Source organism: Diceros bicornis, chromosome 4, assembly GCF_020826845.1.
Source record: "Diceros bicornis minor isolate mBicDic1 chromosome 4, mDicBic1.mat.cur, whole genome shotgun sequence".
Lineage (NCBI taxonomy): Eukaryota > Metazoa > Chordata > Mammalia > Perissodactyla > Rhinocerotidae > Diceros > Diceros bicornis.
The window spans coordinates 22,115,258-22,127,984 of record NC_080743.1 but is presented as its reverse complement, the minus strand read 5'-3'; the positions used below and the strand labels follow the sequence as shown (position 1 = coordinate 22,127,984).

At 35.0% G+C, this 12,727-nt stretch overlaps 1 protein-coding gene across 1 annotated transcript in view; it reads left to right on the top strand.

Moving 5' to 3' along the window:
• COL24A1 (collagen type XXIV alpha 1 chain) overlaps positions 1-12,727 on the top strand; it is a 343,739-nt gene that overhangs the window by 293,413 nt on the left and 37,599 nt on the right. The window contains exons 49-53 of the mRNA XM_058538420.1: positions 6,183-6,290; positions 7,930-8,037; positions 8,130-8,183; positions 8,757-8,819; positions 11,934-11,987. Of these exons, the coding sequence (XP_058394403.1) occupies positions 6,183-6,290; positions 7,930-8,037; positions 8,130-8,183; positions 8,757-8,819; positions 11,934-11,987 (387 nt within the window). The remainder of the gene's footprint in view (positions 1-6,182; positions 6,291-7,929; positions 8,038-8,129; positions 8,184-8,756; positions 8,820-11,933; positions 11,988-12,727) is intronic.

The following is a 12,727-nucleotide window of genomic DNA, read 5'->3' as shown; positions in this document are numbered from 1 at the left end:
CATTACAATTTCTGATACATAGGAGACATTCAATAAAAAGTAACTCCTATTGTTGTGGTTGGTGTTGATGTTGTTGTTGTTGTCATTACTGATCCAAGTACTTGTTTCCTTAGGATCCCAAGGCTTACGCAGCCTGTTTCAGGACAGTCAAAATTGACATTCCCCTGCAGAGTTGAAAACCAACTTAAGGGTACAAACTTACAACTAGTAGATAAATAAGTTCTGGAGATCTAATGCACAACATAGTGATTATAGTCAACAATGCTGTATTTATAAACTTCAAATATGCTAAGAGACTATAAATAAATAAAAAAAAAAAAGAGGCCGGCTCCGTGGCTTAGCGGTTAAGTGCGCGCGCTCCGCAGCTGGCCGGCCTGGGTTCGGATCCCAGGCGCGCACCGACGCACCGCTTCTCTTGCCATGCTGAGGCCGCGTCCCACATACAGCAACTAGAAGGACGTGCAACTATGACACACAACTATCTACTGGGGCTTTGGGGGAAAAATAAATAAAAAAAAAAATATGCTAAGAGACTAAATCTTAACTGTTCTTAACACAAAAAAGACATGATAAATATGTGACATGATAAAGGTATTAGCTAACACTACTGTGGTAATCATATTGCAATATATAAATGTATCAAATCAACACATTATATACCTTCAATTTATACAATGTTATATGTCAATTATATCTCAATTAAAAAAAAACAATTTTAGCAGGGAGTCTGGCTCCTATCTGAGATTAGTGGAAGTCTCTGGCCTTGAGACATCAGGTATTCTTATCATTCTGTTAACTTTTCTAAGACTCAGGTAAACTGTTGATTGGTTTCAGCATCTCTGAACAAATTAATAATAATTGTGATTTTATTTACTTTTTAAAATTTGTTGAGAATGACTTACCTTCTGCTGGTTGGTTTTAGACAAATCATTTAGAAGACAGTGGAAAGAATGCTTACGGATTAGCATCTGTTTTTCTTGACAGCAAAATTACTCATCCATCTGTCTATTCGTAATATGAAATGTTTGTTCTCTACTTGTGTGAAACATTGTTTGGAACTTTGTACAGAACACTCTGCTACTATCCTCAAATTTCTAAGAAACCAACATGAACGGTAAATGACTTGGAACATATTTATTATTCTGTGTTAAATGTCTGATAGCACTGCAAGTAAAATAAAGTTGCTAGTATACAGTTATTCCTAAGAACTAGTCTCATGGTCCTTATTACGCTCAGCTAAAAATACCTATTGACTTAAGGAGTATTCAACAGTAATGTTCATTGTCCATGTATCACCCAAAAGACACATTTTTTTCTGTTGGAAAATAAAGATCTTAAAAATTGCCTAAAATTACGAGTAAAGTGAGGTGAAGTGGTACTATTTTAGAATTCTGGCGTGTTGAGGTATCCTGAAATCATCTAGAGTAATCTGTCATGTGATACATGTCCTCTTCCTATGAATCCAGGTACTTCTATAATACACCCAGGGGTAGGATAGTCACAGCCTTGAAAAGCAACCCATTGTATACATTTTTTGAGGGATGGATGGAGGGGAAATTCTTACACTGATATACATTTTATAGCTTTTCACCTAGTTTAACTCTGTAGCTACTTTGTTGGTCTATTTGTTTTTTTTTTTCCCTGCTTACATGCCCTTCCTTCCATCTTTTATATATGACCTTTTAGAATCTGCTTTCTCTGCAGGCCATTGGTTTCTTTGGTTCTTTCACTTGTTTTTGTTTTTATTAGAGAGGGCACTGTTCATTAGAATTTTTTTTTAAGCTTGCCTTTCCTATAAAGTCATTCCTATTTAGAGACCTGGCCGTTGATATAAGATTTATTTCTTCTCTAAATGTTTTTGAAGTTTTATATCCCAGAGTCTCAGATGACTATGACTGGATTTACATTCATTTGCATTGATGAGCTCTAAAATGGCACCACCTCATGACTCCAGTGTTCTCATCGTTCATGTGGAAAGTACACTACCAGATAATCTATCCCACAGATATGGAACAAAAAGGCTCACAGACCAAATTAAATCAAATCATGTAAAACACATAGCAAGAAGCTAGGGGAAAGAAATAGAGGAGGTTAACGCACTTACGATAAGGTACAAACAACGTGGAAGAACCACCCCACCTGAATCCTAAGTAGATCTCCCTCTCTCCTCTCTCTCTCTCTGCCTCCTTCCCTCCCTCTCTCTGCCTCCTCTCTCTCTCTCTGCCTCCTTCCCTCCCTCTCTCTGCCTCCTCTCTCTCTCTCTGCCTCCTTCCCTCCCTCTCTCCCTCTCCCTCCCTCCCCCCCCTTCTTCTCTGTCTCTTTCTCCTCTTCCTTCCTCTCTCCCTCTGTAAGGATTTTGCCCTCATAATGTTCCTTAGAAACATTGAGAGCCACTAATATAGAGAAATGGTAGGACATAAAATGTTCAATATAGATTGGGACAAAAAGTAGTTTAAAGGTCAAGCTAAGGAATATGAACCTATATCCTATAGATATCTCCCTGTAAACACCTAGCATAGTCACCTAGTGATATAAAATGCATTTTTATTCATTATTTCAGTGAGTTTTGTTGTCAGGAAGAAAATTAGAAAAGGCAACTTTAAAAATATGCTGAATTATTTTTTGCCATAAGTAAGAGAAAAAGATATGTGATGATATAATTTGGAGGAAATAGTATTTGAAACTAAAAAAAAGGAAATATGCTCTAGTATTAAATTCAAAATTGGCTTTGCCTTTTAAAACCTATTCTCCTGAGCCACAGAGCCACAGAAATGACTCTTGCCTATCTTGAGCAAATCATCTCTCCTACCACATTTGTAGCTTTAAGGGCAGTATCTTTATTTTATCATCCACTTCCAACCTACCTTTTCAGTAATTCCTTTTCTGATTAGCACCAAGGGTAACTTCTCCTATTCAGAACCTCTCTAGCATTTACTCTATATCTTCTGATCTGGCAATTTTTTTTTTTTTTACATTTCTGCCTTTATTATAACTGTTTATATATTACATTCTACCTTTTTTACTTAATTTTAAGCTTCTTGAAAAAAAATCATATCTTATTTATATTTGTATTCCCCACAGGGCTTCCCATGTACCTTCCTTACCCATAGATGATATTCAACAAATATTTGTTGAATGCTTGGAAGAACTATTATTGTACAACCCAAGTTAGTATCCCAGTAATCAACTCAGAAAGTAGCAACATCTCCTAGAACAGGGATCAGCAAAGTTTTTCTATAAATATTAGTAACTATTTTAGGCTTTGCAGAGCAAGAAGAAAAATTAAGGGTATTACTTAAGAACTTATGTAACAAGAGAGAAAATAGATTTTTATGAAATTTTTCTTTATGAAATTGGAAATACAATAATTCAATACAATTTTTTGTAATAGAAGTCTGCTAATGAGAAAAATGGAATTCTTTTGAGGGGGATAACTTTTAGCTTACTACAAGTCTCTATCATCAAAATTTTCATCTGTTAATTCTGACCTATAATGACATTTTGCATATTTTACATATTTCATCTTTGAAAATTCTTTTCACACAGATAGGTACTGCCAAATACTGCAATTCATGAACATATGATTTTAATTGAGCATATTCGTTGCTTGGAAGGAATTTATAAAATTCCATTAGATTCTTCTGTTGATATTTGCCTTCTAGAATGTCATTACATTGTAGATTACTCATTTCCAATTGAAGGTTAAGTGGAAATTCCTCAACTGCACAGTTAAATGGATTTTGAAATATAGAAATTTCTTGCATCTAAGTCTAAAAAGTGCTGCTGAAACTGAGCTCAAAAAATCTACCCACTGCAAATTTGTTTGGAAATGGAGAGCTCACTTATTGTTTTAATTTTTGACAGCACAGGAAGTGTATAACGTTACTCAACATTACTTGTGATTCAAATGTTAGTTGTCATTAAAATGACTTTACCATGGTATATATTTCACATATAAGAATTGTTTTGCTTTGTAATTTTAGGTTTAATTCATTAATAAACATTATAGAGTCTGCAGCAAAATCTAATTCCTAAAGTCATTCGTCATTCAATAATAGAGATTGAGGGCAGTTCTTCTCATTCAAAAAAATTTCAGTCTCAGTCTTAAAAACTCTCAATAAAACTTAATCCCTGCTAAGCCGTCACTGCTGTGTGATAAAGTCAGCTTATTCAGTTTCTATTTTAACAAAAAAATTCACAGAACTGATGGAGGTTAAATTTACAAGAGTCAGTGGAGTTCACTGTTGACACTACTGGTTCAATAACACATGCTAGATTTGAGTATTTTCCTCAGAGTACCTGATGGTGGATAATACAGTGAATATCCATAGTTTTAAACACCTTACATTTTCACAAGTTTTGTAAATTTGTCCAATAAGTCTTTTTCCAGTCCATCGCTATCAGTTTTATCACATTTTAGCAGATTCTACTTTAGGTTGTACTGATTTAGTGTTTTAACCTATTAAAATTATATTAATATACTATATATTAACATATATTATTATAATTATATATATTAATAACATTAAAATATTCTCATGTGTAGTCACTCCACAAACTATTCATACAGGTTAATTCTTCAGTCACTTCAAACTCAACATTGACTCCTCAAATAAACAACTGAGTAGTATTACTAACATCTATGGATTCATCAAGAGGCAAAGAAAACCATTTGAAAGCATTTGCTTTGTTTTTTAATTGACTATTGATGCTGCTCCAATGTCCTCAACATTTCAAGAAACTGTTTTTGCCAAAAGGCTAACAACCTTAAATAAGTTTAGTTTGCCGCATTATTTAATTAAGTCACTATCAATAAGCGACTTTCCTTACTGGGCTAATAAATGAACCACTCAAAAACTTACTTTAGTTGCAACTTCATTTTCACTTTTTTTGTGAAGTTTTGTTGTGGTAAGATATTCCGTTTTAAATTTCCTAATATTTCTAACTGTTACATTCCTGTGGGCTGGGAACATTGTGTCAAGTGCTTGGTCTGATAATGTTGATGTATAGTGTTTTGTTTTGTTTTTAGCACAGCTATAGTGTCATTGCATAATAAACACAAAGCTTTGACATCTAATTTGATAACAAAATGATTCACATTCCACTGTGCCTTAAAAACACAACATTCCAGGTCCACTTTTCTCTTCTTGTTTTGACACTGATATGCACTGGTAATAAAACAAATAAAATGAAATGTCACAGTCAGTCAATATATATTCCACTCAAAACACTGTCAAGTTATAACTGCATCACTGCAATTTGCAGTGCCACAAGCAGCAGTGCAAAGTGATGAGTACCATACACAGTCTCTGCCACAACTACTCAACTCTGCCATTACAGCACAAAACAGCCAGAGACAATGCATAAATAAGTGAGCCTGGCTGTGTTCCAATAAAACTTTATTTATAGATATCGAAATTCTAATTTCATATAATTTTCACAACTTGAAATATTTTTCTTCTTTTGATTTTTTCGATGTATAAAAATATAAAAACTATTCTTAGCTCACAAGCTCTACAAAAACAGACAATGGATTGGATTTGGCTTGCAAACAGTTTGCCAACCTTGTCTTAGGATTTGGCTTTAAGGAAATACTGTTTGCTTTCTTAACTTTATTACCAATCAAACCATTTGTAGTACATTTTCTGGAATCATTTGTGATTGAGGAATAAGATATTCTTTTTTAAATTTAGATATAATTGACATATAACATTATATTAGTTTCAGGTGTAAAACATAATGATTTGGTATATATATAGAGAGAGAAATGATCTCCACAATAAGTCTAGTTCACATGCGTCAGAATATCCTTAAGGAGACATTATTAATCAGTTAGAGTTGTCATGTACACCAGAATATAATACAAAAACTTAGAATACCATAAACATACTTCACACTTAGGCTACTTAAGTCAAAAGGTACTGGTGGACTTTGTACTGCCTCAGTATTTTCGTTTTAAAAACCCAAGACCATTACATTAACTATAATTAGAGATTTCAAGTGAGCCAAAACATTATTTGAACACTTTACATGTTTGGGAAAGAAGCCCAGGATAACTCCCAAACCTGGGCAGTGCTTCAACAGCAGCCTTTCGGAACACCAACCCCTCCTACATTTATTGAGCCTCTGGATGGATTTTCTAGGAACTGCCCCAGTTTTCATTTCTTATCTATGTTATTTAGGGCATCAGAGGCAGCCCAGGAAGAACAGGACTGGCTGGGTCTCCCGGCCCTCGAGGAGCAAAGGGTTCATCAGGTCTGCCAGGAAGCCCAGGAATTCCAGGCCCAAAGGTACTTTAATGTTTTGTTCTGATGGATGAGCACTATTGACCATTCTTACTGGTCCTGAGTTCATTGGCTAGATCACAGGATGGTAAGATTAATAGCTTTTAAAAATGTTTGGCTAATAATAAAAACATATTAGGAAAAAAGGCAATTGTGTGACCTTGACATATCCATCTCCTGTGATAGCCACAGTGCATGTAATTTTCCAAAACAACTCATTAAGTTAAGGACTGGCAATGCTTTAAAAAATGCTCTTTGACTCATTTGGTTCTTCTTCCCTCTCTGTCGTCCACTTTCTCCTCCAAAACAGAGAAATCTTATTTACTTCTAGACACATGCTTTCTCAGATACACTCCTGTTCCTTAAGTCTGAACCTAAGCAACCAATTAATAAACCTGAAAAGAGTACACATCATTTCTTAAAGTCAAGGTGACAGTAATTAAGTCTTGCATTAACACCCAACGCATGGAGTATTATCACATGTCAATAAGCTTTCCAGACAAAGCCTCTCTTAGAAATATCTCGATGCAGAATTGACCCAGACAACCCAGAGATCAGTCCAGTGTCTAAAGCTATTTCATGAAAGCCTAGGATTAAGACACTGGCACTCTCATCATTATTACCTCGTAATTTGATTTTCATAGTTCCACTTCTAAAGAATTTTCAGATATTCTGACCCATATGGGTAAACTGAAAATGATGACCCAGCTGCTTGCTGTTTACAGTTTGAGCCTTCTGTTAATGCTTATACCATGAATATCCCTTTCCACTAAAACTCAAGATAGTTGAGCAAATGCTAAAACTAGGAAAGGAAATAAGATCCCTACCTCTTATGTGTGAATCTGCAATAAAAAGATCCATATTCGTCAAGTCCCAAAGCTGTATCTTTGTCTAAAGACAGTGAAAGATAATTTGCTAATCTTACAGAATCTTTGGTCAAAATCAACCAAGCATCATTTTTCATTAACCTGTCTCTAAACTCCACTTGATTCCTAAGTTCATTTTTAGAAATGGTGTGAAAGATATTGCAACTCTCATTTCAAAGACGAAATAAAAATAAATTTTAAAAAGACTTAACTTTTAAAAATAAAATAATGGTGATTAAGTATATCTTCAAAGTGAACTTTTAGGGAATAAAGAGGGTTTATAACAAAGGAACCTTGGAAAACAGATAATGGAAGTTTCTTAATGATGGGATTGAAAAGATAATCATGGCAAAAACCAGGGTTCACACTTTAGGAGATTCTGCTGTTTCTGGTATCAGATAGCTGAATCATCTCTGTATGGTAAGGAAAACACAGCAAAATAATATTAACTCAAATAAAATACAAGTTCCATCACAAGTGAACACCTTCTCTGTTCTCCCTGTAGCCCCACTATCCTCATCCTAGTTTTGTAGGGCCCCCCTTCCCTCCCCTTTACCCACTTATGACTACAATCTCTGGAATTTTCTCTGGAGCACTTCTCGTTCATTATAATCAAATATTATTTATGTGGAAACTAGTGGTAGGGAGAATGGTCATGCAGAATTTGATTTTCTCAGTGCCTTGTACTATGCCTAAGGTGGACCTGTATTTGGTTTTCATTTAAAAGTCAATGTTTATAGATTCTAAAGTCAAGATCACCTTTCCTTTTTTGTCCATAGGGTGAACAAGGACTACCTGGTCAGCCTGGAATTCAAGGTAAAAGAGGTCACCGAGGAGCACAGGGTGATCAAGGACCATGTGGCGAGCCAGGCCTGAAAGGGCAGCCTGTATGTGCCAACTTAGAAATTCACTACGCACTTACTCTAGAGAACAGGCCACCACTGTACAACGATGGTTACTGTGTCTATTCACATTGCAGGGAGAACATGGTGTTCAAGGCTTGACAGGTTTCCAAGGATTCCCAGGCCCCAAAGTATGTTTACATATTTTCTGCTTATCTTCTAGCTATCTAGCAAAAAAGATGTTGAAATACCAATATTTAGTCCCTAACTTGAGCTTTTATTTTTTTAATATGATAAATTTTATTGATACAGAGTTATATATTTGAGTTTTGAATATGTTGATTTTAAAACTTATGTCAAACTATATATTTTCCTAGCAATTTTATTGAATAATTTGCTTTTGTCCCCTCTCATTTCATTTTCCCAAACGTTTTATTATGAAAATTTTCAAACACACAGCAGAGTTGAGAGAACGAGTGAACACCCATATACCTATTACCTAGATTCTACCATAACATTTTACTCTACTGACTTTATCATGTACCTATCCATCTATCCATCCTCAGTCCATTTTTGGTGTATTTCAAAGTAAATTGCAGACCTTGGAACAATTCCTCCAAAATACTTCAGCATGTACATCATTAACTATCACCTTCTATTTTTTAAAAGCCTACCCTTAATAAATTGGTACAAGGTTATTTCATTTGTAAAATGTTCATATGGAGCTAAAGGTTTTTACTTTTAGTTTTTTATTGTATTTCTAGGGTCCTGAGGGAGATGTTGGCATTTTTGGAATATCAGGCCCTAAAGGTCCTATTGGACAGAGAGTAAGTGTAAATTCATTCTGCCTGCCCAGAAATCGTGATTCTTTGCTGATGGTAGGAATTAGGGTTAAGAACTCTAAAATTAATACACTCAAAATTAATGATTTAATCAAATGACTTTTAAGATAGAAACTCATTAGAGCACATGCAGAAGTTCTCAACCTTTTTCAGTTTATATATTAGTTTGAGCAAAAGACCCCGCAGACCATCCATACTTCCCAGTTCTTATTTAAAAACATCAGAATTAATGTGAATACTGGATAACGTGTTTATTAACTCACTCTAGGAACAAAAACATAAACCAATTTCATGTTATAAGTATTAATACAAGCAGGGACCAGACCCAGGAACCACCTGGACAAGGCTTGCCTGTGACTGGAGGTCCTCAGACTATACGTGAAGAAGTATTTCCCAGTAGCTGTGTTTCCCCAGCTCAGGCATGGGTATCCCCAGAGAGTGATGAGCAACTGCTTCAAGAGTTGCAAAGATCAGGGTCTGAAGAACTGCTATTAGCTGCTTAGTGCCTGGAATTGCAAAGTGTAGAGAATATAAATAGGGTAGATGCACCACCAACAGTTGCTGGTTATGTGTTGGGGGGTTTTTTGCTTTTTTTTTTTTTTTGTTCTTATTTTTATTAACCACAGCCTCCCAGTTGATGAGATGATCTATAAAACTGAAAAAAAAAAAGCTATAAAATGTCAAACAAAGGTGTGACTGTAGCAGTAGCTACTCGGTAACTAACAGCAGCTCCTAGGGCAAGGAAAGGGTAGAGAGAGCAGAGAGAGGAAGAAGGAGAGTGCTTCAGAGGCAGGAGAAAGGAATCTTGAAGAAGAACTTTACAACTGAAAAACCACTGTCTTGTGTGAAATATTAAATGAAAAGTCAAATTTTGGAAATCCTAAACCCCTTCCCTAAGTCTTATACAATAAACTTTTCAATAATACAAAGAACAGTGTTTTCGTGGGAAATGTTTGTTTGAAGACCCTTCTCAGCATTTCTTCAGGTGCAAATTTATTGGTTATTTTTATGATTTCTGAAGAACCGTGGCAAGTTGGTGCTTTTATGTAAAGTCCAATTTTTGATTATTCACAGGTGGGTTGTATGTGGATAGGCTTCTCTATAATAAATATTGCTTTTAAGTTCTTACATATATTAAGTTCCCCACTCATTAAATCCGTTCATTTTGGTTTTATTAAGTTCTCAATTAAATCCTTTCTTGATACGGTCTAAAAGGAGTTGGCTGCCTGCCTAGCATCTGTCCTCTGCAGGGTTTTAGCAAGTGCCAGGCCTCTGTGGCCAGGAGCTGAGCCTGTACTGCTTTACAGCTCCAGAAATTTTCTCAGCTGACCAGTAGTAAAGTTCTGGTAACTAGCTCACAAATACTAACTTATAAGTGCAAATATTCCTTTATTAAGTCCTTATAGAAACAAGTGGAAAGTTTTATAGGCTAATATTTAGCAAAAACTATTACGTACTGAGTACTGGTGTTCAGTTTATGTCCCTTATATCACTCGATCCTCATAAAGATCGTGTGAGATCTGTTATCCCCATTTTGCAGGTAGGAAAACTAAGTCTCTGAAAGGTAATTTGCTCAAGGCCATATATGGCCAGTAGGCAGAGGAGCCAGAATTTGAATCCACATCTGATTGACCAAATAATATGTTAGAAGGCTGCTTGCTAATTGCATAATTAGAATATAGAAGGGCTATAAAGTGACCTAGTGCCTAGTTCTTGCTCAATAATCAATATATATTTGATGATTAAATAAATTAAATTAATTGAAGTAGGAAATCTGGATTAATTGTCCTCCATTTCAAAGATATGTTTATGTAGTTAACTGGTACCAACCGTTAAAATCATAGCACCTCATTTTTCGGACACATTTAGATAAACACAGGCAATTTTTTGCTCTTTTGGTCTACTTTTTCTAGAGTCCATATATACCTCACCACTCTTTTAACAAATTATTTTAGAGAGTCAGATCACAGTCAAGTTTATTAGATTAAAGCTTTCTTGACTTTTTTTTCAGTGATAAGCCAGTCTAGAGGATATATTTAATTAGGTTAAGATAGCAACTCGCTTGATTTGATTGTGGATCTTTTGAGATTCAGGCACCATATTTACAAATTATCACTTAAAGTCCATCATTGGGTTTAAAAGTGATTCCATTAGATTTACTTTTAGAGTATTAGGTAATTTCTCTCATTCTAGGCCAACTTAATATTAGAGCTAACTGTTGATGGACTGTATGGCATTATAATTATCTCAATTGATAGTATTTTCTGTACCTTAGCAGGAGTTGGACAAAGAGAAAGCCTGTTAGATATCTACATTTATGTATTCTAGGTTAAGTGTGAGCCAGAGAGACTGAAATTTGCAGCCAGTGAGAGTGGGAGTGGAGGTTGAGGGAAAATAACTAAAACAGATATTTTGTATTCGTTAAGAAATTATAGGCTCCGTACTTATTTTGGGAGATACTCCAGCTTATTTAAGGTTATCTTTATAATCAAATAGCAGCTTACAGTTTCAAAGTCATTTTTCACTTTTAAATCTTTTTTTCACTTTTAATTCAGTTTTCACTTAATTCTCACAATGGCCCTATGAAGTAGGCATTCTTATTTTAAAGATGAAGAAACTGAAGTTTACTTGGTCACATATGATGGTCTCTGGTTCTTTCCCATACTTTCTTTCAATTCCACGCTGTGTGTCACTCAAACATCGGCTCCTTCAACATCTGTAAAGAAATTTATTCAAACTTTTGATCATCATTTTATGTAGTCTTTTTTTATATAAAGTAATTGCATTTGATATGTAATAACATACATATAAAATAGCATCATTGAAGTTATCACCACATAAAAATTGTACTGTTGATTTATTGGCTTGTTAGAAATTATACAGATATAACCCTTCTGATAGGAAACTGTGATAATGTGCAGAATTGTGTCACACACTGCAAATCAAAATTACTATAATTTCTGCTAGTACTATGAGATTTTTTAATAAAAACTGGAATTATGTAGACATGAACTATTTTACCATTGCACAAGAAATTTTCTAGAATTTTTCTGAATTATACTGGCAATAAGACTGACTGTTTTTCTTTTACTCCAACAGGGAAACACTGGCCCCCTTGGCAAAGAAGGTATAACAGGCCCAACAGGTAGAACTGTAAGTTTGTCACAATGCAGGTCTTTTTTTTTTTCTTTTTCATATTTTTTTTTCTTTAATCCTATTTCTAGAGTAATCCACAAAGGATTACCCTGGGTATTTGAGAAGCAAAGGGCAAAAATAGAGGTACATTTCCATCTGGAAGGTAATTCCTGAGAACTTAGAGATTATATGTGTAATGAAACAGGTGTATGCAGGAGGTAGGCACTTAAAACTAGAGCTGAGAACTAGAACTGAAGTGGGGAGCAGGAGTTGGCCATCATAAGCACAGGGGTGATCACTAAGGAAATAAAAAGAATCCATTTTCTGAAGGAGAGAACATAGCAAAAGAAGTGCAGACAGGCAAGGTTTGAGTCTTTGGACGTGTGCACTATAAAGGAAAGAAATAATTGGAGGGAATAGCAGGAAAACCAGAAAGGCACAAGGTTAAGGTAGATGATGAGTTTCAAGAAAGGAATAGTTAACGGTGATCTTTAAGAGAATAAATCACAGTAGAAGATAGAGTAGAGATTGCAGTGAGGAAGGAGGTAGATAAAAATATTTAATAATAACTTTTCTCAAATTCTTACAGTAAACTTTTGGGGTAGGTATCATTATTTCCATTTAAGACACAAGGAAACAGGTGAGATTTATAGAGGGTCAGCTACTTATTCAAGGTGATACAGCTAGTGAATTACATAGCTAATGTTTCTTACTTCAAGACCAGTGCTCTTTCCATCCCTTTCAAGCTATGTCTGGAG